The following is a 26,901-nucleotide window of genomic DNA, read 5'->3' on the forward strand; positions in this document are numbered from 1 at the left end:
CATTTACTTATAATAATTATTTTTATAACGGCTTACACGACAGTGAACATACCTCAGTCAATTTATACAGTACAATGGGTTAAATTATAAGATAAAACATTATTTCCTGACGACGATAAATTGATTTATCCAACCATTCTTTTTGTGTTCATTCATTATTTGCCTCTGTCCACTCACCTAAATGCATAGTTATTATGGTCTCCACATTTTGCTGTGTTTGCTAAGTGCAAAAGCCTTCTTGCCATTATTGTGAGACTAGCTATTCCCAAATCTAATCTGCCACATCTGGGAAAGTCAACAGGCATAGGATACATTGTTTTTCAAAAAACGAGGTGATTGTTTTTTGTCTCTTCATTGCCTTTATGTGGCATTTATACAGTTTTTTTCAGTTCAGAAAATCACCGACTCAGCTCAGTCATAGATGGTATATGATCACTATGGTAACCGCTCCTACAGGCTTTATAGAGCTGGTAAGTCCCGTCCATCCGTAAAACCCCACTGGACCTCTAGGTTGGAAAATCGTCAATGCAAGTGAATGTGAGAAAATAATAATTTTCTGGTCCCGTTTAAATTGTGCCATGAATGTGAACATATGTTGTCTGTGCATTTTTTATATAATTGTTCATGTTAGAGTTTGACAGTATATTCGTCAGATTCCCGGCGAAAGCAGCGAAGAGTTGTAGTCCACAAAGTCTAACCGTATCAAACTTCTACCCGCTAAATTGTAGCATTCTTTACACGAAAAATTATATTAAAAATGCACAGACAACATATGTTCACATTCATGGCACAATTTAAACGGGACCAGAAAATTATTATTTTCTCACATTCACTTGCATTGACGATTTTCCAACCTAGAGGTCCAGTGGGGTTTTACGGATGGGCGGGAGGCAGCTCTACCAGCTCCTCATAGGACCCCGGCGTCACTCAGGAGTCGTAGCACACACACACAGAGAGAGAGCGAGTCGGTGGCATTGTGTGTTTATTGCCCCCCTCCCCCCTAAACACGTGTAAGGTTCAGCATTAGTAATGATAACGTTTCCTGACAGAAAATGCACAAACACATCAAGTCTGTTTTACTGCTGTTTATTTGATCAAAACACATTTCTGTTGACATTTTTAAGCAAGCTTTATTTGCCATACAACAGTTTTTATTTGTTTTCTCAAACTCAGCTTATGTGTGCAAATGAATGCTCATCAGTCTCTAGATAGACATATAATGTCTAAAGATGCAGTCTAATGATATTCAAGCATGTTTGCTGATCTTTTTTGAGCTCATTCTTTACATTTATTGTTTATACATGTTGAATTAATAAATATGGCATTAAAGGCAGTGCTTTCATATTTAACTAAATATCATTGACACACAAATGAACCACAAAAAAATACAACTATTAATGATTGCTTTCAGTGATGCTTTCAGTTCTTTTTCAAGGCAACATTTTGCCACAGGTTTTCTAAACCCATAGTGAAATCTTGTGAACAGATACAGTCATCTGGAACACGGCTGTATATTTTAATGAGTGTTTTCTTTCAGTGATGCTGATTTTACTGGCAGTGAAAAGCTCAGATTGTCAAATAAAGCTCATTTTAGCTGATTTTTGATTCATCAGAGCTTCTTGTTTCGCATCTCTCCATCCTCTCTGCTGTCCTCGATGGTAACTGATCACTCCTGCGACGATTATAGTCAGAAGAAACACAAACACAGCCAGTCCAACAACAGCGAACATCAACACACGCTCCGTCACCGTCACTCCATCTACAGAGACACAAGAGTTACTCACATTCATACAACAGACAGTTTGATTTCCACATAATCAATTAAACAACCAAGATGTTACCTGTGATGTCCACTGTTTTTGGCAGTTCTGTTTAAGAAAGACAAATATATGTCACTTTATTAAAAACACAGAAATCTATTTTAACATAATGTTTCTGATAGTATTAAAAAAAAAATTAAACAGATGTTTATTAGTGCACAAAACAAATAACTGAATTTACACAAATGAATGAGGCATTTATATAGCGCATTTATATTTATATTTACATTACATTTATTAATTTAGCAGACACTTTTGTCCAAAGCGACTTACAAATGAGAGCAAGAGAAGCAGTGAAACTAACATTAGGACAACAATATGCAAGCGCTATTGTCCTTCCCAGTTTAATCTTTAATCTACAAAAAAGTACATGCACTCTTTTTCATATATATATATATACACATACAGTGGGGCAAAAAAGTATTTAGTCAGCCACCATTGTGCAAGTTCTCCCACTTAAAAAGATGAGAGAGGCCTGTAATTTTCATCATAGGTACACTTCAACTATGAGAGACAAAATGAGAAAAGAAAATCCAGAAAATCACATTGTAGGATTTTTAAAGAATTTATTTGCAAATTATGGTGGAAAATAAGTATTTGGTCACCTACAAACAAGCAAGATTTCTGGCTCTCACAGACCTGTAACTTCTTCTTTAAGAGGCTCCTCTGTCCTCCACTCATTACCTGTATTAATGGCACCTGTTTGAACTCGTTATCAGTATAAAAGACACCTGTCCACAACCTCAAACAGTCACACTCCAAACTCCACTATGGCCAAGACCAAAGAGCTGTCAAAGGACACCAGAAACAAAATTGTAGACCTGCACCAGGCTGGGAAGACTGAATCTGCAATAGGTAAGCAGCTTGGTGTGAAGAAATCAACTGTGGGAGCAATTATTAGAAAATGGAAGACCACTGAAAATCTCCCTCGATCTGGGGCTCCACGCAAGATCTCACCCCGTGGGGTCAAAATGATCACAAGAACGGTGAGCAAAAATCCCAGAACCACACGGGGGACCTAGTGAATGACCTGCAGAGAGCTGGGACCAAAGTAACAAAGGCTACCATCAGTAACACACTACGCCGCCAGGGACTCAAATCCTGCAGTGCCAGACGTGTCCCCCTGCTTAAGCCAGTGCATGTCCAGGCCCGTCTAATGTTTGCTAGAGAGCATTTGGATGATCCAGAAGAGGATTGGGAGAATGTCATATGGTCAGATAAACTTTTTGGTAAAAACTCAACTCGTCGTGTTTGGAGGAGAAAGAGCACCATACCTACTGTGAAGCATGGGGGTGGAAACATCATGCTTTGGGGCTGTTTTTCTGCAAAGGGACCAGGACGACTGATCCGTGTAAAGGAAAGAATGAATGGGGCCCTGTATTGTGAGATTTTGAGTGAAAACCTCCTTCCATCAGCAAGGGCATTGGAGATGAAACGTGGCTGGGTCTTTAAGCATGACAATGATCCCAAACACACCGCCTGGGCAACGAAGGAGTGGCTTCGTAAGAAGCATTTCAAGGTCCTGGAGTGGCCTAGCCAGTCTCCAGATCTCAACCCCATAGAAAATCTTTGGAGGGAGTTGAAAGTCTGTGTTGCCCAGCGACAGCCCCGAAACATCACTGCTCTAGAGGAGATCTGCATGGAGGAATGGGCCAAAATGCAAGCAAAAGTGTGTGAAAACCTTGTGAAGACTTACAGAAAACGTTTGACCTCTGTCATTGCCAACAAAGGGTATACAACAAAGTATTGAGATTAACTTTTGTTATTGACCAAATACTTATTTTCCACCACAATTTGCAAACAAATTCTGTAAAAATCCTACAATGTGATTTTCTGGGGTTTTTTTTTTCTCATTTTGTCTCTCATAGTTGAAGTGTACCTATGATGAAAATTACAGGCCTCTCTCATCTTTTTAAGTGGGAGAACTTGCACAATTGGTGGCTGACTAATTGTTTTGTTTTTTTTGCCCCACTGTATATGTATATATGTGACCCTGGACCACATGGGTAAATTTTTTTGAACTTGAGATTTATACATCATCTGAAAGCTGAATAAATAAGCTTTCCATTGACGTATGGTTTGTTAGGATAGGACAATATTTGGCTGAGAAGATGCAACTATTTGAAACAACTGGAATCTGAGGGTGCAAAACAATCGAAACACTGAGAAAATCTCCTATCTCTCACTCTTTCTCTCTCACTCCATCTACAGAGACACAAGAGTTACACACATTCATACACAACAGACAGTGTTAGAAGTAGTGCTGGATTTCCACATAATCAATTAAACAGCCAAGTTGTTACCTGTGACGTCCTCTTCTTTTGGCAGTTCTGTTTAAGAAAGACAAATATATGTCACTTTATTAAAAACACAGAAATCTGTTAAAACAATGTTTCTGAAAGTCTTAAAAGTTTTTAACAGATGTTTATAGTGCACAAAACAAATAACTAAATTTACACAAATGATTTGGAGTGTAACGCTCATGTCACGATACATATCACGATACTGAACTCACAATACGATTTTATTGCGATACTCCAAGACATTTGATAAAAGGTTTACAAAAAACTTTCTGTTGATTAGAATGCTAATTTGATATTACATTGTGTGTGTAAATGAATATTCTTGAACTTGTGCTGGAAACCCAAAGCACAGGACAATAGAGACACCAGAATAACAATATTCATGATTCTGAAGATGAAAATACAGAATTATTTTAGACGAATTTGCTTGAACTCTTTCACCGACTAGATATATTTATGATAATGACGGCCACTTTTTACTGGTAACAGACATTTGTCATTATCAGGACACAAAAATATTCACCAATAAAAATTTTATACATTAAATTCAGCATTATATATAGTAGTTTAATGTAGTACTGACACTAAAACTCTGTAAACCTGAATTTTTTCTCACACCGAAATTTTTATTTTGGGTGAACTATCCACAATACACATTGTCACTATCCACGATATATTAATGCATTTTTTGTATAGCGAAATATTGTGACACAATATATTTTTACATCCCTACAAATGATCCAGTTCAAAAGTTTCTTAATACTTTGTTTTGCTTAATACTTTGAATCAACCACTGAGAGATGCCTAGTTCCCTATCGATACGGCTCACTCGTATTGTGTCGCTAGGTTGGGGGGAAAAACTCCTTTTCTGTCAGGACCGCTATCGTCAAATACGATTAGCATACAGTTGGATTGGCGGTGTGGTTATGTTCTGGGCAGCCTAGCATGTATAAGAGCAGCAATAACCATCCTTATAGGTAAACAGAACAGAACCAACATGAATGTATTGCAGATATCATTAATTCAAGATTTTAATGTACAACATAATTCAAGAATTTATTCTGATTCAAAGGGGAATCTGAATGCCGATCTTGACGTGACGAGAGAGGTAAATTTGTAAAAATACACTAGTACACACCTGCGCACATATATTCAAACACTCATACTTATAGACTAAACACGTAATACGCATGTGCACGCCGTCAGCGTTCCCACTGAGTCACGTTTTTGAAGTTTACGCGGAGATGATAACGTTTTTCTAAATTGTTCAACGCTTGCACCTTGGACCCTGTTTCAAGATTTGTGTTCTCAAGCACCAAACACTGTTGTTGTGTGAATGAACGGCGAGAAATCATTAAAAGTTTTCTGCCGCTAAGTTAATAACTAATGATCTTTGCAACGGAAGTGAATCAATCAAAACTAACTTTAGCTGGACAATAACTTTATTCTAGAGCTGCTGTAAAGCCAAAACAATCTCTGTTACTGTAATTTCCTATTATCACTGTAAAGCTGCTATGAAACAGTCCATATTGTTAAAAGTGCTGTATAAATGAAGGTGACTGGACTTGACGACAGGTGGAGCTGGGGAGGGAGGAGGGTAATGAGCACCTGGGGACTGATAATACTGAAGGAGCTTATATATGAATACAGTGATAGGCGTTGTATTCCTATAGGTCCACGTGGATCAGCTGATGTGAGCTTGACTAACGTGACCTGCCAGAACTGACGCTACGCTTGATTTCTCTGAATGTTGAACCTTTATAACGCAGTGAAACCGCACAAGCCATAGCAGAGCAGGAATCCCCGTGAGTCTTTTGGCTGAGCAGTCAAGTCAAGTCAAGTCAAGTCAAGTCAACTTTATTTATATAGCGCTTTTCACAATACAGATTGTATCAAAGCAGCTTCACAGTATTAAATTAAAATAATACATCAATGTTTGTTTCTAGTGGAAAACGTCCACGTTTGGTAATGCTGATCAATAGTATTATTGATTGATTAATTAAATTAAATATCCCCCAAATATCCCCAACTGAGCAAGCCAAAGGCAACAGTGGCAAGGAACCGAAAAACTCCATCAAGTGACCTAATGGAGAAAAAAAAACCTTGGGAGAACCCAGGCTCAGTCGGGGGCCAGTTCTCCTCTGGCGTTTATGAACTAGAGGTCGGATTTAACTAAGATTAAAAATATTATATGAATGGCTGGCTGAAGAGATGCGTCTTTAATCTAGTTTTAAACTGGGAGAGCGAGTCTGAGCAACGAACAGTATCAGGAAGGCTATTCCAGAGTTTTGGAGCTAAATGTGAAAATGCTCTCCCTCCTTTGGTGGATCTGGATATCCTAGGTATGACCAAAAGCCTCGAATTTAGTGATCTTAAAGAGCGCGATGGATTATAGGGCGATAGAAGATCGGTTAAATAGACTGGAGCTAGGCCGTTTAGGGCTTTATAAGTCAGTAGCAATACCTTATAATTAATACGGGACTTTATAGGTAACCAATGTAGTGATGATAAAATCGGTGTAATATGATCATATTTTCTTGATCTAGTAAGAACTCTAGCGGCGGCATTTTGGACTAACTGTAGCTTGTTAATTGAGGATGCAGGACAACCAGCTAATAAAGCATTACAGTAATCTAGTCTCGAGGTCATGAATGCATGAACTAACTTTTCTGCATCAGAAACTGATAGCATGTTACGTAGCTTAGCAATGTTTCTAAGGTGGAAAAAGGCTGTTTTTGTAACATGAAATATGATTTTCAAAAGACAGGTTACAGTCGAGTATAACACCCAGGTCTTTTACTGTAGAGAATGAAGTAACAGGACATCCTACTATGATAAAGTTGTAGTGTGAGAGGTTTTGTGGGTGGTTTTTTGAACCGATGATTAGTACCTCTGTCTTGTCTGGATTTAATAAAAGGAAATTGCGCGTCATCCAATCTTTTATATCTTTAACACACTCTGTCAATTTGGATAATTTAGCAGTGGCAGTGGCAACTGCACAAACTAATGGCAACGCAGAGTATCTGCGCGAACCAATCGGTGGGCAGCCCGCCAGAATGGGTGGAGCATCCGTCTATAAAACGGGCCTCGTCTCACCATATGATTCAGATTAAATCAACACCAGGTAACTTTTGCTCTCGGGGTCCCCCTACAGTTGGGAAACAGTATTGTCTTCTACTACTGTCGTAAAATCTGTCATGGTTACACCAGGGGATACACGTGCATTTGTTGACAAGCCGATACCCCCGAACTCTGCAGAAGGAGTTCTCACGTCTTGGGCAGACTGCCTGCGTTGCATGTTAAATGTCTTCATCCCAGGTACAGTGGCAAATATTTCAGCATGTCATATGAATATAATTTCATGGGTTTTATTTTTTTCAAACGCCAAAAGATCGCGTAGCTCACGTTTACAAGCCAGCGTCATTATAGCAGCCTATTGGCTACTGTTTTACAGAATGCTAATTCAATTCAATGTTTGTGTGGTAGGTAATAGCCATATATCGTCAATATTATAATATCAAGCTACCATAGATGAATCTGCAAAGTTGAAAAATCTATTTGCATTATAGCCTGAGGCAAGACATTTTCACCAGAAAAATAAAATAAACAAACATGACTATCAGCCTGCAGTCATTAGGTTACTTAGCCTAAAAGATTATTTTGTCCGTTTAATCATGTATTATTTACTTGCAAGAATGTAGCCCCTGCCAAACTTGTACACGCCGTTTAGACATAGGCTTACTTCTGACTTTTTTTTTTGTCCGTTGCTGCTTTGGCCATGACAAAAACATACGCACGAAAGCCGGAAACCAAACGCTGGTTGGCCTCTCACCTCCGAATTTGAGGAAGTGGTGGGGGAAGTGACGTATGCCGTAAAGCAGTCGAATTTTGTAGTTCTTTTTGTGCTCGGGTTACTACCCGAACCCCGAAGTTACGTAGTGCCAGTAAAAGCGATACAGACCCCGTCAGGCTATGGCAGACGTGTCATTCAACCTATTGTAAGTCGATGTACCATCACAGGGGTCTTGGAAATATATTATGAAGGTTGAAAAGGTACATAGTGTTGCTTTAAGGCCCTGTGTCCACCAATGACAATTTTTTCACGCTCCTGGCGTATTTTTCCAATTGTTTGAGGCGCTAAGCGTCTTTTTCACGCTGAAGTGCTGAGCACTCAACGTTTTTTTACCCGTCGCCGAGAGTTGAAGAATGTTCAACTTCGGGTAAAACGCAGCGCTCATCACTGTCACTTTTTAACCAGCCGTCCAATCACAGTGGAGGAGGGGCGGGACTAATACCACTCCGACCAACCACCACATCAACAGATGACAACAACAAGCATAATAACGGAACAAAAATAATTTAAAACAACAGCCAGAGCAAATACATTACATTGTATCGACATTTTATTTAGAAACAACACAGAAACAAACGATCTGTTAAATGAGATACTAGTAACACTTCTGCGGGTATTCTGTATCATAGCGAGCAAAGCGTCTCAACAGAAAAAAAAATAAAATAAAACATTATGCTGCCAAAATGCTCTCAAGCGCCGTGCACACAGCTAGGCGTTTTCAGCTGGCTAAGAATGCTTTGGTGCCAAATATATAACTCTCACTGCCCAATATTCTTCTCGAAGAACAGGGATGCGCTAAATCCAACACGGAAGTGACTTAAACCGCAGTTCATCGACTGGCCACTAGAGACAGACTTCAAAAGAGACTCAATCCCATAGACACGCATGTTAAAATACCCAACTTTACAGCAGAGAAAAACATGCTTACAACCTGGTACAAAAAGAGGTTTTGGTCTACATAGTTAATTTTGCCCTTCATGATGACTGTGAGGGGGGTGAATTTTTTATAACTCATCCGTTTAAAATATATTAAGCCTTAAAGTTCTGCATAATTAAGGGCGTGGCCACTTGAGTGACAGGTGGATTGCCGCTGATGTCATTGCTAGCCGTTTGTCTGCTGTCTGTTAGCGTCTGTTAGCGTATGGTAGCAGGGCTCCAGAGTTTAACCACAGAATTAATAAACTCGCTGCGAGATCCAATAAGAAACTTTTAGATTTGGCACAGAGTTCTCTATTATAAACACAGATATCAGATCAAACATCACTGACGTGGAAACCAGGAGAGACATTGTGCCATGAATGAACAAGTTATAGAAGGCTTTAAGTCCACAAATCAGCAACATTCCCTATGGATTTAATGTAGTTACACTACCTAACAGTAACTATGGTATTGTGACAGAAATAGTCAAACGCTTACAAGTACTACATCATATCATATCATATTTAAATGTTATTTTTAATGTGGTGACCAAAAAATGTTTTGTTCATCCATAAAATCCCCATTTATAGAACTAAAAATTTCAAGATGTAGGAAAACTCACTTATTTAAAACAAAAATATTAAATTACCATTATAAACAGTAGGTAGTTTCAGAGGACGCTTATCACTCCCTAATATCAATTTTTTCACTTGTTTTGCTTTTGAATTAATATTAAGACATTATGAATGATGATCATTAAAGTTAAGTTGTATTACTTGTAATACATAATATATCATATTTATTACATAACAATATAATATTTCACCAGAAGTGTCTAAACTTTCACTCAAATAATGGAGTTGTGCAATGAATGTGTGTGTATTTGTACAGTATATACATATAAACACAGTACACACACATATATTATTTTATATTATGTGTGTGTGTATATATGTATGTATTTACAGTAGGATATAAACTACTTCTACACATGTGCTGCTCTCAATAACAAACAGCTATATCCCAAACCTTGAGTGGCTCATCTTACCCCCAATGATGAGAAAGACTGAAATCTGTTACCTTCAATCTCCAGTCTGATGGGTTTGTCGAAGTGCATCTCTGGAGTGTCAGACTTTATTCCACAGAAATAAAGTCCTGAATCTGATTCTGTTACTCCAGAAATAGTTAAAGAGACTCTGGTGACCCAACTGTCTGCTGTTATTTCCATGCGATTGCTGTTTGGATTGTAGTTGATCAGGAGTTTTCTCCCGATTTCGTCCTTCTCAGCAGAAAACAGCAGAACGAACTCTTCAGATCTGAGATGATACCAGGCGACTTCATCTCTGTTTCTCATGCTGCAGTTCAGAGTGATGTTTTCTCCCATCCGAACTCTCACATCAGAAGATCCTCGTACTGACAAATCTGGAGAGATGTTTATAATAATGACTAAAAAGGTTTAAACAAATGACATTCTGAAATGTATTAAAGTTTGATCATTTACCACTGGAAGAGGTTTGCATATTTACAAACCAAATTACACAGAAGAAAATACATTTTTCCATTTTGTCTCAACCGATGCGAATACTACACAGACTTGATCCACAAATGCTGTTTTCACTTCCTTTATAGCTTTTCTACCTGCTGCTTTTTTCCGTTTATCTGGTTGCGAAAACATTTATAGGAAATGGCATCATACAACATGCCTTTCCATGTAAAGTTCTCCTCAGACGTGGTTTGCATCAGATCTGCTTAGTTAGCAAACTAACAAACTGTATTTATTGTCAAGAAATTTTCCAAGCAAAGCAGTTTATATACAAAATCAGCTGCTGTACACATTTACAACCATCTATATTTCTCCCAACCCAGTTTGGTTTCAATTCCACAAAACCTTTCAAATTTATTCACATAATTGTATGCAATGTTTATTTCCTACACAGTATGACTGTTATTTCTAGATCCTCTTCTGTTGCTCCTCCTCCAGATCTGCTCTAACCGGAGAGTCCGTGGGAATCGCCGTTGACCTGCAACATTCAGTGTGAGAATCATTGCTGTCAACATTTTTATAAATTTACAGACACTTACACCGTGTCCTAACCAGACGCGATGCGATATGATTCCAGCGACAAATAATTTGTCTGTTCACACTAGACGCGACGCGACTGCGAGATGAGTAAAAATCAATCAAAACCCACAGCCAATCAGAACAGCGTGTGGCCGGAGTCAGCCAATCAGAACAGCGTGTGGGCGGAGTCTCACGGCACCAGACAGAAATCTCGAAGGCACTCGCAAGAATGGATAAGTACATAATCAAATTCACAAATATTACACCATTTAAACATTATTCAAATACATAGGCAACTGAGTTACTAAAACAATCTTTGTCAAATAATACACTTGTTTGTTCACAGTTTGAAGAACAATCTTGTTTCCATTTGTTTCATTTTAAGATCTGAGGTGAATTATCCATTGTTGCTTTTACAGCTACAAAGCTGGAGCACTAAATGATATTCAAAGTCACATGACACGCATTTAACATTAAATAAAGCACATAAACAATACCTGAGATTATCATTGCCACACTTTGTGTTTGTTGTTCCAGCGCGATGTCGCAAAATAATATACATATATATATATATATATATATATATATATATATAAAAGAAACTATTTCTAAAATAAATTCGTTGTGTGTCGCCAGTTAGGACAAAAACTCTGATTAACATGGAAAAGATACCTTTTATCACGCGTCGCGTGTTGTTAGGACACGGTGTTATTGCTCATCCTCTGTCCACAAGGTAGCAGCATGCATAAAGAAATTACTCAGGACAAAGCAAAAACCAAACGGTGTATCTGGCAAAGCCAGACATACCAGTTTTTGGTCACTCTTAGCATCATGGGCCAACTTGAGTAACAAAAAGGCCCCGAACCATTTGCTGCATTCAATTATATAGACAGAACCTCTTTCACATGGAAACATCTGCTAACGATGGAAATATGCATTCAGAGGTTACACCTGGAGACCAACCCTCCTTGTGTGCCAGTTATCTCTAAACTCTTAAAAACCTTATTACCTTTTGTTTTACTTATTTGGAAATGAGACATTTGTACCAGTCGCACTGAGACATTTCAAATGATACCAAACATGTACAATACTCGGTGATAATCATTCACATTAAACTATATATTTTCTTGGGTGAATTCAGGTGAACTGAGTATGAGAGAGAGAGGGTGAGGGATGAGGGAATGAGATGTAGATTAGGATGACTCGGAGGTGAGATCTCGATAGTGCACAAGGGCTAGTTCAAATGTTAATTTCCAGAGAGGTCCTTTGTCCTCTCAGGGCCTCAAGTAGACTGCCTGGCATTTATCTAATTTCTCAAGTCTTACAAACGTCACGGATAGTTCATAGAGTGCTGGTTTAGATCGGCTCTGAAGTAGGAGTAAATTAGTTCCTCCAAAAGGAGTTCCAAGGACTAAAATCGTTCCTAGTTCCTGCGGTGCGAACGCGCCAAAATCTGGAAACTTCCGCCAATAGTTCTAGGAAATAGTTATAGTTAAATACCGGTGTGAAAGGTCTCCCCAGAGGTCACTGCACCGACCTGGCGCTCCCCCTTGGTGGCGATCATTTTATCTGGCACCTGGACCGTCGTGGTACCTGAAATTGAAATATAAACTTTGATGAGCTTTCATGAACATTTATAAGTGTTTATATACCTAGTAGTGTTGTCAAAAGTACTGAAATTTAAAAAAATGTGAGGCTTTGAGCGCTGTTGAGGCTCATAAACACCTCTGATTGGCCATTGTGTTCACGAGTTTATCGGATATGTCTGTGATTGGCTACAATGATCAACGCACAGGAGCGTTTGAAAGTGTTTTGAATCATTGTAGCCAATCACAGACATATCCGATAAACTCATGAACACAACGGCCAATCAGAGGAGTTTATGATTCCACTCAAAGCCTCACATTTGTAATATTTCAGTATCGACGTGGTACCGAAGTCAGTACTTTTGACAACACTAATACCTAGATGTGTGTGTATTCTTAGTGTTTGTATATAGTTACTTATTTATTTACATTATTGTTTTATTATCTCTATATCTGTGTTAATCATTTGTTTGTTTATTTGTAGGTATTTATTATAGCTAGGTGAGTGTGTGTGCATGACTGTTTTTATATAACTACATATTTATTCACCTCATAGTTTTATAATCTGTATTTATCTGTATAAGCTACAGTATGCATTTATCATCAAAGTATATAGTTTATGAAATTTGATATAACAATAGATTTGTCCCCTGTGTTTTAAACCACTGAATAATTGTAACTTTTTTTTAAGTTTTAATGAATTGTAAACTTTACCTGTTTCATCCACGTTCTAAAAGTCTTTGCTTCAAAAAGGTAGCGGGAATGCAGGTTGTTAAGAAAAAAAGAGGACACATTTGATCTGTTGAAGCGAGTGGAACGGGACATGCTGGAGGCTTGAGGTCTGCGAACAGATAATGTGTTGTTTCGTTGATGAAGGAGGTGAGCCGGTACTTTCCCACCATCTCGGTGGCATCCCGTCCACTCGGATATTTACAGCCATATCTGCTGGCTAACTCATGTGCAAATCTGCGCACCTAAAACAGTAATAAAAAAATATATAAAAATAAAAGTAAAAAAAAAAGTTAGTGGGAGATTGTTTGTGACATGATTAGGATAAAATAACACTATTGCTCCTGCACTGGGGATTTTTACATGTTGCAGCAGCTTTACGGACAGTGGAAAAATTAAACGTAATGTCAATAAAAAAAAAAAAATATTAGGATAAAAATGAAAAAAACCTATTTAAAGAATATACAAATCTCGGTCTAGTCTTCTCCCTAAGACAGATCTGTCCAGAAATGCCCTCTCATGAATGTCTGGCTGAATCAGACCTCTGTCTGTCTTTCTGACCCTCACTCTTGGCATGTGGGTATAATATGACATAAACATGTTTTAATAAATGCTGCAACAGAAAGTCACCACATTAACACCGCGACAGAAGTAACAAGTGTTTCTTTCGTCCTGACTGGAACTCCTGACACTTAAACCCGATTATCTTGTTTACTGAAAAACTCTGACAAGGCAAACTTTAAGATGTGTTTCAGCACTAAATAATCTGTAGATAGATCATTACTCTGACGCAAAACTTGTAAAAAGTACAGCTTCGGTAGGTTACTTACCCTGCCCGAAACCTGCTTTCCGAACCTCACCACGGGAAACGATGAGGAAATCACGTGATATTTGGCAGATCAGTGACGGCTGAAAGTGTTGTCATAACTTGAAGTTGCTTTGTTACTTTCTTCCAGGGTTTTCCCCTACTTCCTCGCAACAGGGACTTTCGGAGAGGAAATATGTACAGCAGTTCCTACAGTATAAACACACAGGTTACCAGTCCAAACTGACTCCCTAGTTCCTGAGGAAAGTTCCTGCGGTGGAAACGCGTCTTGAGACAGAGCGACACGCGTCATTAATCTGAAATCTATCTAAATCTATCATTTAATTTCTCAGCTCAATTCAGATGCAGACCTCTGAGAGAGAGAGAGAGAGATAGTTTGATAATAGGCCTACACTCCTACTCTTTATAAGAAGTACAATGGGTTTTTTTTTTATGTCATCTTTCCAAATTACTGCAAATTACTCACCTTTCTTTCTACTTATTACATCATCTTTGCCATTGGTGTTCATTATGTTATACCAATGCATTCAAGACTATCCTAATGCCATTCATGTACAAAGCAATGGTATTTATAAGGATGGTTTTTAATTTTTAGTTTAGAAATTTTCAAATAACTTTGACATCGGTGTACTATACTATTAGTAGATATAGATTTTGCAAACACACTGTCACAGATAGATACAGAAAAAAGTATCAGTTTAAAACAAACACATTTATGTCAAAGATAATTCCCATCTTCTCTGGTTTTAAGAGAAAATTACAGTGAAAATGCTCTCTTTTCCTTTAATTGGCTGACTTACTATTTCCCATTGAACACACACACACATAATACAAAATAAAATATATATTTTTTTAAATAAAGGGACCGTTTCATCAGTGCAAAAACAGTGAAAATGGCTATGCTTCTCCTAACAGTGTTTTTTTAATAGCCAGCAACAATACTACTGATGTAGAAATGTATTGGTGTAACACATGAACGCGCTCTTCCTGGGCACTATAACTCAAAAAATGACACATTTGCGCGTAGGCTACTTGTTGTGGACCAACTCAACTCTGACAGATTGGGGAGGGACGGGGGGAGTGATAGTGGTCATGTAATATTTATTAATTTATAATTTATTATTATTATTATTGTTAAATTAGTGTTCATAAACGAGTTATGTATGGTCTTTCAAGAATTTCAAGTTAATAATATAACAATTTACAAAAAAATATTTTTAAAGCTTGTGTCATGTGGTGCCCCCCTAGTGGTTGTGAATGGTTGGTGCCCCTGGGCACTGGCCCAAGTGCCCTTATGGATAATCCGGCTCTGCTCTTCCTTTAACAGCGCGCTGAAAAACTAAAGCTCAGAGAATTTACATCATTCTATTACATTTGTGTTCTCATGATAATGTTATGTATGTGATAGATTGCACTTGCTTTTAACTGCATTTCATGATCAAAGTGTAACAGTGGCGTCCCATCCCACATTTTTTTTAATTACCATAAATTCGGTCGCCAGATAGGTTTCAACCTATCACAAGCTATAAATTTTACCACCAATTAAATAAAATCAAAAAACCCTTTAAATCATGACTAATAACAAACTATGCAGTTCAGTTGAGTATATTTTTCACAGTAAAGTAACCAAAAAACAGAAGAGCTGGAACTGAGTTTTTTTTCAGGCAAGTCGCGATCACCTCTCTCCCCCTCTCCATATTTGACTTCCCATTTATAATTACCACCTGACTGTTTCCTTTCCAGATATAGGCATGGAAATCTGGAAGTTTCGCAGGAAAGTTTTTGAAAATAAAAATGCACATATACAGGTTCTTGAAAGGGCTTGAATTTATCTTGTGCAATAACTTTTCTGAAAAAAAATCCCATATTATTCCCTCCAGTCCGCTAATGTGTCCGACCTCAGGAATCACCCCAAATGCAGCAATAACCATCGCTGTGATCATCGTTTTCATGATTGATGGTCGCTGTCACGAACGAGTACTCGAATACTCAATCGTTCTTGCCCATCGCTACTTTGTAGGAATCTGGTTGCTTGTTCCTGTTCAGATGTTGACGAGTTATCTTGATTAATATAATCAGAGCCATCAGAGCCAACGGATCCACAATCCAAACCCAGGCAGCTGGAAGGGGAAAGAAACTATTATTAAACGTTTACAAATGTTGTAACGGTCTCAGTGTCTCTGGTTTTACTTACAGTGTTGTTCGGTGTCATCAGTTCTGAGATCATCTGTGCTGTTCAGATTTCCCTTTGATTCTGTGCCAGATTCTGAAGAGGATATTGAAAGCTTAGTCACAGTTTAGTCAAGTCACCTTTAATTATAGAGCGCTTTTTACAATACAGAATGTTTAAAAGCAGCTTTACAGAGATAACAGGAAAATAATGCAACAAGGTTTATATACAGCGTCATAGTCCAGCTTAAGTAAGTTCAGTGATGGTTCATTTTTGTTGTAAAAAGTTATTAATTTACTTAATTTAGAAAACCGTGATGTCATCGTCCAGCTCAGTTCAGTTCTCATAAAATGAGTCAATGCAGCAGATCAATAATATTGATGAATATTAAAGGGGTGGTTGATTATGATTTCACTTTTCTAACTTTAGTTAGTGTGTAATGTTGCTGTTTGAGTATAAACAACATTTGCAAAGTTACGACGCTCAAAGTTCAAAGCAAAGGAAGATATTTGCTTTTAAAGAAAAGGACTACAAAAAACGGCTGGTTGGGCCGTAAACCCCGTAAAAAATTTACATAAACCCTGCCCCCGGGAACACGCAGTCCATGTTGAGAAGAGGAAAAGTTGTTGTATAAGAGTACATTTGTGAGTCAGCTCAAACTTTAGCATCCGTCTTTTCACATGCAATAGAAAGTCACTCTGTGTGCATCTCACAACAGTTCCTATACGAGCGATTTATAGATTTATCATGACAGAATATCTTAATTGAAGATGGTTAACTCCACATCAGCAAAATAAATTCATCAACTAACCATTCAGAGACGACCTGTTGCATTTTACATGTTGTCACTTCTTCTTGAGTCTCTCCATCTTTGTCTGACTCCGTTTTAACATTAAAGGCAGAACAGTTTCTGTCATTTTAGTGTGTCTGCGTGAGGTAATCAGAGCTGCTAACACACACGAGCTCTTGAAACCCCGCCCTCTGCAGCAGCTCATTTGCATTTAAAGGGCCAGGCACAAAACGGTGCGTTTTTGCAAACCCTCAAAAAGCAACAACTTTAACTTGCTATATAAAAATATCGGTGGCGTATTTTGCGCTAAAACTTCACACACACACTCTGGGGACATCATAGATATATTTTACATCTTGTGAAAAGGGCATTTTACCACCCCTTTAAATTAAATGTCCCTAACTAAGCAATACATTCACTTTCTAGGAGTAGGACCAGTGTGTGTGTGTGTGTGTGTGTGTGTGTGTGTGTGTGTGTGTGTGTGTGTGTTTAAGTCTTGTTTTATTGTATTTTATGTTTGCATGTTGATTTATCGGTGCACATCATTATAGTTTTTATAAACTTGAATCAGAATAAATTAATCTTGCAGCATCTCTTCTCTAGTATTAATTAGTATTAATTTGCTGTTCAAATTATGAAAAATAAACCTCACCTGTCCACTTTATATGTAATATTTCAATACATCCATTATATTTCTCTCACCTGTGACATTTGTAGTGACCAGTTCTCCTCCTATTGAGTTCAGGACTCTGTATATCCCAGCATCACTCGATCTGAACTCTCTGATGGCCAGACGACCATTGCTGTCGGTCAGTCGATGATTCAGGACACCTCGTCCACTCCTCCATATCTCTGTGCAAACTGTGCCTTTACAATGCTCAACTGCATCAGCTTCCAGGGGAAGATCATCAAACAACAGCTCTTCACCTTTCCGTACAGTTAAGATAACTGAAGAGAAATGAAATAAGAGAATAGTTGTGACATGTTGATGGGTGGGAACTAGTTCAAGTTCATTTTATTCTTAAAGGGGCTATATGCTTTTTTCTGAAATTTAAACTTGAGTCATACATGGTCAAATAAAAAGGCTATTGTTACGTTTATTTTGGGGGAAAAGTTGCATATAGCCCCTTTAAAGAACATTTACAACAGCCACTAGGCTGACCAAAGAGCTTTACAGAACAAGATTAAAAGAAGATATAACATGCATACTAAAATGAAAGCAACAAAAAGCCCAAATCAATATTTAAAATCAGTTCTGATCTCACCAAGGACATGGACTTCATAACGGTAGGAAATTGGATCACTGTTGCCATAAACACTTAAAGTGTATTTTCCAGCATCAGTGGTCTTCAAGTCTTTAATAATGAGACCACAAAGTTCACTCTCATTCACCCGGCCCTTGAATTGTTCATTCGGCCGAACACCATAAGCGACTTTGTATACAAACGTTAGGCGAAAGGATAAGTTCTCTCCGATGCTCTTATTACAAGGCAGGAAAACACAGCCATCTTTTTGTCCGTGGACAGTTAGAGAAGCAGCACCTAAATATAAAAACACTGTTGTATCACTATATATTGATACTGATGGTTTTTAATGTCACTGATCCAATTTACAAATAATTTCTCTTTACATTACACATACTCACCAGACAAAAAGGCCAGAAAACTGAAGAGGCACCTGATAAAAATAAAAAGGGTGGTTATATAGGTTATGTGTAATGTTTGGGACTCGAAATGAAAAGAAGTAAACAAAGGAGAGAGGACAACTCGTTCACAACATTGTCAACACTTTACTTCTTTTTCACTTACTACAGTATTGCAGTCTATGAACACTTACACAGAACATAATGAAATGGTAGTCAAATATCACCTAAAGTAAAGAATATTGTGCAGAACGCAATACTTGAAAAAAAAAAAAAAAAAAAAAATGGCTTATTTGAAAGGTGTGTGTGTATGTGTGTGAGTGGGGGGGGGGGGGGGTCATTGTATATCGTCGCTGTCAGGCAGAAACCTTGCATCTCCATGTTTTGTAATTTTTGTGGTCAGTGTGATCAGTTTGGATTTTTGCACTAAGGGTTTTGAAATGATACACCTTACTTGTGAAAATAGTACCAAAGCGAACAAAAAACTGTAACAACTCAAGCCTTCACTACACCAGTGTGCTCATCATTTACACACAGAATATGATCACAGAGAGAAAGGGACCCACCAGTGGAGCATATTCCCTCTCTCCGTGGATTTGTCCTGGAGGAACGCTTTCTCTTTTTGTCCTTTCTTCGACCCTGACTGACTCGATAGCGTCGCCCTATGATAGACCCCACTTCTGATCTTCTGCTCCAAATCCATTCTGTGAATACAAATCAAAAATATACAATAACATGGAGTAGTAAAAAAATCAACAACATGATCATATAAGCATTACATTTCAGAAGCATTAGAAGCATTTATGTATGATAGAAATACATAAATGTAATTTACGGGATCATTTCGTCCATTAGATCGAAAAATCTGTAAAACCCATATATTCACTCACCCATAGACTCTACTCTTGAAGAAATCAGGACAGTGGTTGAACGTGGATAAAAGAGGCGGATTAAAACACCAGGTGTAAATGGGAATGTGAACCTCGTTTACTCGTGATCCGATAGACCATAACGCATCTGAAGAGACTGAATCAGAACAGACTATTTTTGTGAAGAGTAAACTGTGATGCTCCTCCTCAGGGGCGTAGCACCAAATGTTGGGCCCCGGTCCCAGAACCAAGGGGTAGGGGACTTTTCTTCTTAATCATTTTAATTTTCTTGAGGTTGTAAATTAACATATTTCTTTAGTAGGACATATCAATATAAGATTAATTTCTCGTGAGAGAAGCAGTGCGATTCACTTCTCTCTTCTGCAGAATATTACGAGATTGAAAAATATGAAGAATTTAAACAAATTTACGCAGCAAGAAGAAAATAGCTGTCTATGAAAGAGGACAACTAAAGGAAAACGTCTTGCTATATCAGTGCAAGTAAAAGTTGTGAAGTTAGTTTATACAGTTGAAGGTATAGAGAGAATTGAACGTTTAAGCTCACATGTACTGTAGTCATTTTATAGCTTTATCTATTGATTCTAAAGCGTATTTATATTACCTTATATATGTATTCCTTTAAATTGTGTGCAATAATAATTGATCAACTAAAATTGTACATATGTGATCAATTTATAATAACATAAATAATATATTACATGCAAAATTATTATTCTAAATAAGCGTTACTAAAAGCCAGACGATTTTGTCTTTAAAAATCATTTGCTGTGTACTAGTGACCTTTAATTTGAAGTAGAAGCAGGTGGAGGGACTTTATCGCATCATCAGACATGTGACACTTTGCTCACAGCTGATTGGTCCAAGTTCCTCTTACCTGGAACATCACCTGTCCCGGACCAGGTTAGCCGTGGAGTGTAAGGCGATGAACACTGCTAAAAGCCAAACCACTTTCATAGTGCCTAAAACCCAGAGTTAGCGCAAACTAAACTGAAACATTCCTGCTAGCCACCTAACCCGGCTTCATGGTATAGGCCTCTGATCGGAGGCATGCGTAAATATTTAGTTTATACATAGATTTACACTTCAACTAAGTTTAATTATGCAACGCAAAATTATTTATTAGTGCGTAAGTTGTATCTTAGAGCCCATTTACGTCAAAACTAGGTTAAGTTGTAACTTACAAATTGTAACTGGTGTAACCGGCCCCAGATCACTGGAGCTGTGCGAAGCTTGTTCCATCAAACGCTCCACCATCCCCATCCAAGAAATTAAAAAAAAAAAAAAAACACACAGGACTGAATGACCTGTTGGCTTAACATCTGTGGTCCTGCACTGTTAGCCCGGATTTTATATCTAATAAATATTTTAATTACAATATAATTCAAATATTTAAATTGTATTGCATTATTTATAACATATACATAGATTTTATCTAGTTTATTCAAGTGTACTAATACAAAAAAAGCTTCTTCTGTCACCCAAACAAAGTCCTTGTGTGTGTGTAAAGATACTTAAATGAAGCTCATTCTTATTCTGGTTATATAGTGCTTTATGTGCTACTCTGTACACCCACAAAGCACTGATGGCACTGAGTCCCATTCTCAGAAATTGTGCTTGGGATTTCACACACTTCAAGAGGAGCTATTTTTGATGCGGCGTCCGGGAAGCGATACAGGTTTTGGTCTTTATGACACCTCAGTTGGGGATTTACAGTGGAAAATTATTTCATTCACTCCCCCCCACCCACAGTTCCCGAGTTTCCCAAAACTGAGATTCAAACCCCTGACCTTTGTGTTACAGAGAGAGAGAGAGAGAGAGAGAGAGAGAGAGAGAGAGAGAGAGAGAGAGAGAGAGAGAGAGAGAGAGAGAGAGAGAGATTTATTCAATTCAGTTGACAGGGATTATTAAGAGGCAATGTTATGATAAGTACACCCCTACTCTTTACGAGAAGTACAATGGGTTTTTTTGTAACTGCAGAAAGTCATCTCATCTTAAACATATCATTCAAAGAACGGATGAGTTTTGAATATACAAGAAAGTCCAAATTACTCACTTTTATTTCTAGTTTTGGTAACTTCTTTGCCTCATACCAATGCATTCAAGACTATACTAATGACATTCAGGTAGCTTACACAGCAAAGGTAAAATAAAATGTATAGGCTACGTAAATGTTTAATGACTATATTGACCTTTACAGATGAATTGACACAGTCTCAGTGAGTGTGATAGTTTGCTAAAACCAGCAGTGATACAGCAAATAGTTGTGGACAATCAAACAACATGCCAGCTGTGTGATTTTAAGACTGCATGCAGAACTATTACCATGTAAGTTTTCATATTTTTAAATATAACACCAGCTTTTGAGTTTTTGTGTTCTTATAGGCCTAACGTTACCCCAGTCGTCTTGTTTTTTGGTAAACTCAGTATACGATTAAGACAATGATGTGGTTGGGTTTTTTTTATAGTGGGGTTATTAATATAATTATTTTAGCATGATAACTCCGAATGGTTGTTAGTAGGAAAAATAACTTCTAAAACTTGATGCTTGTGTAGCCTATTTATAACGTATAAATGTATAATGACCTGTCAATCATCTTGTCAAAGATAAAATCCTCCACATTTAATTTCATACCGTATATCGGAGAGAAATGCAGAATCTTGTTGGTCTGCAGACACACGAGGAGACTCCTCATATTAATGCATAATGATGTATAAAAGTTAATGGGCAAACGGATCTTTATAAAAGTCCAAATTGTTATTGCAGATGAAATATAACACGGATAACATTAAATCAATATTTTCTATCAGGTTAAACTTTGATTATTCACTCAAACCTTTATCTAAACCGCTCACCGTCGCGCATATCCGCCATGTTTTGTTTTTGTTTTAAACACTTTTTACTCGTGTTTGTATTTCCTCCTCTAAAGCGCATTGGGTTGTGGGCAATATTAGCTGTTATAGTGAGCACGGATCCACACTTCGAAAATCCACCCGAAATAGTAGATAAGATAATCGACTTCTGGCACACTCCTTTCAACATAGCCTACTATGCTTTGGGATACACGTATTTTAATCTCACACATTGTTTAGGATGGATGGAATGGACATTGAGACCTAGGGCTAGTCTCTCTCGGGCACTGTCGCTCGCTTGCGGCGTTCGCTTCGTTTGTGTCCATCCCGGTGTGGTGGTGGTGCTGAAGTGCTGAGTCCCAGCTCCCAGCTGCACCCATTAGGTCCACAGAGGTGGAGCTGGACGTCATTTGGCTCTGGTATATTTTTAAAGGAATCATTTTGTGAAGGTGATGTTACGTGACTAACCCATGAATATTTCCTTACAGCAGGAATAACTAACTACTAACGTTAACATGACTGTTAGGAAATGTGTCGGGGCTGTTGTTGGTTGATTTACAGTGTTGATTTTGTTTTCCGAAAGCGGAGTAAACATGCATTTGCGCGACTGCGTGTGCAACTGAGATGGTTTGTTCACGTCAACAGCACGTTTGATGGATTATTTCATAAAGATAATGTTTCAGCGTCGCGCTTATTTCTAAACTACAATTGTTTACCTTGTAACTTTTTTAAATTATTATGCACGTTTTGTGCAGTTGTAAAAAAAAAGCATGTTAGTTGTATTTAGTAGTGTCCTGTAGTGATGGGAGAAAAGAAGCTTTTCAAAGTTTCGAAACAATTGGTTCGCAAAATGATTCAGTGTTTGGAATCCCCACACGCTGGCGACTCCTGCTGGTCACACAGTGAAACTGCAACAAACTCAGACCAAACATGCAGAAAAACAGCTTAGACAGTGTATCTGTCTAACAAACCTTCTGTTTTCTCATCAGGAAGAATCTTCTTCTTCTGCTGCTGCTGTTGTGCTTTATCGGTTATAGCGGTCAGTATCATTTTGGTTTATGTGTTATTAAGTGTAATATTTTTCTATTCTTATTTTATTTTTATTTTTTATATAACTTGGTTTTTCTGTTGTTGCCACTCATTGATTTGGTGGGTATTTGTGGATTGATGGTGTAAATTTCCCATCATATTACATCAATAACACACTGAGATCACTGGTTTATTCTGGTTCATTGATTAATAAAGGAGTTCAGGACTTCACTAAAACTGCTCTGACACATCTCTAGGTTTATACTGTCATCAACATTTTAAACATTTGTAATGTGCCACTTCTAATATTTTTGGCTACTTTTTGCCTTCATTTATTTTATTTTTTAATCCAGTTCACTAAAATAACTGTACTAGAATATTTAAGATCATATTGATTCAAGAAAATAGAGACAAACACCATCTATTTTTCTGTTTAATACTTTGTATTGAGTGAATATTCCTGTGTGTATTTGCAGGATCCTCCACTAAAGCAGTGTCAGGAATAAAGGGAGGAAACGTCTCTCTATCATGTGGATCTGAGGACAGAGAGATTGTGGAGATCAGTTTAATCAGTCGGTCTAAAATCATCCGTGTGTGTGAGAAGAAAAACTGCAGTGGTCGAGTGTTTAAAGAAGGATCATGTGACGTCGTCATCAAGGATCTGATCTACAGGGACGCTGGGAAATACATTTTAAGAGTCCGTTACACTAATGATCAGACAGAAGTGAAGCGAGAGATCCTGGAGTATCATCTTCATATTCATGGTAAAGTCAAAACTGATCAAACCATCATCATGTGTTTCTGGATTTCCTCTAATAGTGTTGGTATTGTTGTGAATTTATTAGAATAGAAATGTTTAATTAATTATCTTTAATAATAACATAAACAGTTTATATTGTCATTTATAAGGTTGTTCAGCTTTAAGAAAAGTCTACCCATAATGCAGTGTAGTGGGCGAGAGTGCGCGGAAAGAAAAAAGAGAGAAGAGAAATGAGATTTGATTCCATGTGTGTGCGCTGTATCCATGTGTAATCCTGTTCATAAACTTAAGGAAACAGTTCGTTTTATTTTAATTCAAGTCGTCAGTGGTCATTACTGCTCGCTGAGAAGAAAACACACGACAGGAATTGCATGCAAGTTTAATATTCAGATTGGATTGGGTTTTTCCAATGGCTGATTTTATCTAAATAATAAATGTTTACATCTGGTCCCTCAATCCTATATGTGATTATGGCCTTGATTAAATGACACTATTATAATAATGATTAATGCTGAATGTGTGTGTTCCTCCTCAGATGAGATCTCTGTGCAGAAAGGAGAGGATCTGAAGTTGGATGTTTTGTTGTCAAAGGCTGATAAAGTGGAGAGAAACTCTAGTGAAGGCTGGACAGAGGTGTGGACGAGAGGTCACGGGATCAACAGTGATCGACTGACCGTCAGTGACGAGACTCTGATCATTAATAGGTTTACAGCCAATGACACTGAAACATACAGAGTTCTGGACTCTAATAATGAAACCTTGATCACAGTCTCAGTCACAGGTGAGAGAAGATCAGATGAGGAGAGATATTATGTTTAATCAGTAAATTAATCCTAAACTGCACGACTAACCTTTCAATATTCTGCACAAAACTGTTCTAGACTGGAAGGGAAATCTGATCGACACAGATGAAGACAAACCTGACGACACTGAACATCGAAGTGAGTAAAACATGAGACATGAGAGCTTTACAGGAGTTATTAAACAGTGAATTTAAAATATTGGAAAAAAAAATTCTTTCTTTCCCTTTACCTGTAGATTATTGGATGTTGCCGGTTGGACTGACTGTGGTTCCAGTTCTGCTGGTTCTGGTGGTTCTGACTGCTGTCGTGATATACAGACGTCGGCACAGAGATTACTCGAGGGGGGTACGGGACTGAGTTCAGGGATCAGAAGACGGTCTGCCAAGGGTCTGTGGATCATGGTGAAACTAGTGTCGTAGTTTTTGAGTTCAGTCTCTAGAGGTTTCTTGTTCAGTCATCATGGTTCACGATTATAGATTGGCTAGTACAGAAAATCCTAAAAACCGTAAACATTTGTGAATTCTATACATCTATGGATGGTGAAAACGACATCTCCCATCGTCCCACTCTCCTTCATAGCGTCATCAAGCTTCGTCTTTGTTATTGTAAATGCGACCGCTGGTGGCGAAAAAATGACATATTGTAGCTTTAAGAGCTGGAAAGACCGCATAACTGGCGACACCAGAGACTGGATATGGTTACGCACAAATTTTGTTTCAATTTATTATGTTTTTAACTATGTTGTATAGCTGTGTTTCCAGTGTGTTCGTTGTCAAAATCTTATTTTGACAAAAATATATTTTTTTAATTATTAAAAAATGGCATTATTTTATATGAAAAAGTTAATAATTGTATTTTATTGAGAAAATATTTTAGTTTTTCTTGTACATTTTTTTTATTAGATCAGATAGCATTTTAAGCTGTCATATGGTCATGTTATAATATGCCCCTCACTTGTTAGTGTACCCCACATGGGGCATGTTGTCACATTTCACTTCCATTCTTTCGGGGTATATCAGTATATAAGTATATACTATAACCACATAATTATACTAGACGTGTGAAACTGATGTGGGAAAAAATAAATACTCTGAACACTAAGTAGATTTACACAAACTGGCAAAGTCAAAAAGTGTTAAGTTGTGCCCCGCTCTCCCCTACAGTAAGATAATACAAATATAATTTCACTCACCAAGCTTATCACTTGATGCAAATATCCATCCCTTCTTGGACGAATGACCGCGCCAGCGAGTGCGTTGGGCTGTTTAGTGAAACTGACGCATATAGCCTATCAAACGGCAGATGAAGTAAAACCGTAAATCTTCATTATGAGTCCTAATCATAAATACAGTGCATGTTCACAATAACAGTTTACATAAATAAAAGAATGATTTTAAACTATGTTTTACTTCTAAAAGGCCTGTTGGCTACGTGTGTGACGTTTTAAGTTGCGTTGTACGCAAATAATGTAGTGCAGCATTCTCAGCACGTACGGACTCAGTGTAATTGCCTATTCACTAAGCTACTCCAGTTGAGTGAGCATATCGCGTGCACACATTCATGTGCAGTGTTTGTGCAAGATAAAGTTTGTGACAAAATATGTTTTCCTTCTATGTATATTGTTAATAACACAGATTGTCACACTGTATCCCAACTGCGGTTAGTTAGACCATGTTTGTGATGTAGTTGATGTTTAGCGATCTTTCTAAGTGTAATTTGATCCTGCTTAAAGAGCGGATTATCCCGCTAGCATCGCAGCTCATATTGTTCATGTTTACTTGTTATTACCTTGAAGTGCATTTCTCTGTGGGATAATATCCTTCACTGGTTTTCATTTATTACTGCCAGTGCCTGTATTAAATAGAGCCCT

At 37.7% G+C, this 26,901-nt stretch overlaps 3 protein-coding genes across 8 annotated transcripts; 1 reads left to right on the top strand and 2 right to left on the bottom strand.

Moving 5' to 3' along the window:
• Nucleotides 1-1,078: 1,078 nt before the first annotated feature.
• On the bottom strand, nt 1,079-14,152 carry LOC311300271 (uncharacterized protein). Of its 5 annotated transcripts, XM_084424450.1 has the most exons (8): nt 14,102-14,152; nt 13,257-13,516; nt 12,457-12,549; nt 10,828-10,915; nt 9,975-10,316; nt 4,124-4,150; nt 1,842-1,868; nt 1,079-1,759 (listed from the first exon to the last, which is right to left on the bottom strand). In XM_084424450.1, the coding sequence occupies exons 5-8, from the start codon at nt 10,276-10,278 to the stop codon at nt 1,575-1,577; spliced, it is 543 nt and encodes a 180-aa protein (XP_084280576.1). In that variant the 5' UTR covers nt 10,279-10,316; nt 10,828-10,915; nt 12,457-12,549; nt 13,257-13,516; nt 14,102-14,152; the 3' UTR covers nt 1,079-1,574. The 5 variants fall into 5 exon arrangements, with proteins under 5 accessions (XP_084280576.1, XP_084280573.1, XP_084280574.1 ...); XM_084424447.1 differs by lacking the exon at nt 10,828-10,915; XM_084424448.1 differs by lacking the exons at nt 10,828-10,915; nt 14,102-14,152 and having other exon boundaries at nt 13,257-14,071.
• A 1,535-nt stretch (nt 14,153-15,687) lies between these two features.
• Nucleotides 15,688-22,471, bottom strand: LOC311299341 (uncharacterized protein). 2 transcript variants are annotated; one of them, XM_084422857.1, is made up of 8 exons: nt 22,443-22,471; nt 22,222-22,255; nt 19,266-19,403; nt 18,703-18,734; nt 18,323-18,598; nt 17,760-18,005; nt 16,292-16,363; nt 15,688-16,217 (listed from the first exon to the last, which is right to left on the bottom strand). In XM_084422857.1, exons 1-8 carry the CDS (start codon nt 22,459-22,461, stop codon nt 16,087-16,089), a joined length of 948 nt encoding a protein of 315 aa, XP_084278983.1. In that variant the 5' UTR covers nt 22,462-22,471; the 3' UTR covers nt 15,688-16,086. The 2 variants fall into 2 exon arrangements, with proteins under 2 accessions (XP_084278983.1, XP_084278984.1); XM_084422858.1 differs by lacking the exons at nt 22,222-22,255; nt 22,443-22,471 and adding an exon at nt 20,771-20,845.
• An 818-nt stretch (nt 22,472-23,289) lies between these two features.
• Nucleotides 23,290-25,766, top strand: LOC311300171 (uncharacterized protein; the record flags this gene model as incomplete). The annotated part of the gene is made up of 6 exons (XM_084424304.1): nt 23,290-23,333; nt 23,429-23,478; nt 23,945-24,232; nt 24,764-25,009; nt 25,110-25,169; nt 25,267-25,766. 6 exons carry the CDS (start codon nt 23,290-23,292, stop codon nt 25,386-25,388), a joined length of 810 nt encoding a protein of 269 aa, XP_084280430.1. The 3' UTR covers nt 25,389-25,766.
• Nucleotides 25,767-26,901: the final 1,135 nt, after the last annotated feature.

This window comes from Rutilus rutilus (assembly GCF_951802725.1).
Source record: "Rutilus rutilus genome assembly, chromosome: 11".
Taxonomy (NCBI): domain Eukaryota; kingdom Metazoa; phylum Chordata; class Actinopteri; order Cypriniformes; family Leuciscidae; genus Rutilus; species Rutilus rutilus.

Excerpts from the sequence above, each read along its gene's own strand:
- LOC311300271 (XM_084424447.1), bottom strand. The coding sequence starts at position 12,520 with ATGATCGCCACCAAGGGGGAGCGCCAGGTCGGTGCAGTGACCTCTGGG. Across the intron at positions 4,151-9,974 it reads CATCAGACTGGAGATTGAAG|AACTGCCAAAAGAAGAGGAC; the intron begins GTAACAGATTTC and ends TTTCTTAAACAG. Across the intron at positions 1,869-4,123 it reads AAAAGAAGAGGACGTCACAG|AACTGCCAAAAACAGTGGAC; the intron begins GTAACAACTTGG and ends TTTCTTAAACAG.
- LOC311299341 (XM_084422857.1), bottom strand. Across the intron at positions 19,404-22,221 it reads GCATTTCTCTCCGATATACG|AATGGATTTGGAGCAGAAGA; the intron begins GTATGAAATTAA and ends TTGTATTCACAG. Across the intron at positions 16,218-16,291 it reads TGATGACACCGAACAACACT|CTGCCTGGGTTTGGATTGTG; the intron begins GTAAGTAAAACC and ends TTCCCCTTCCAG.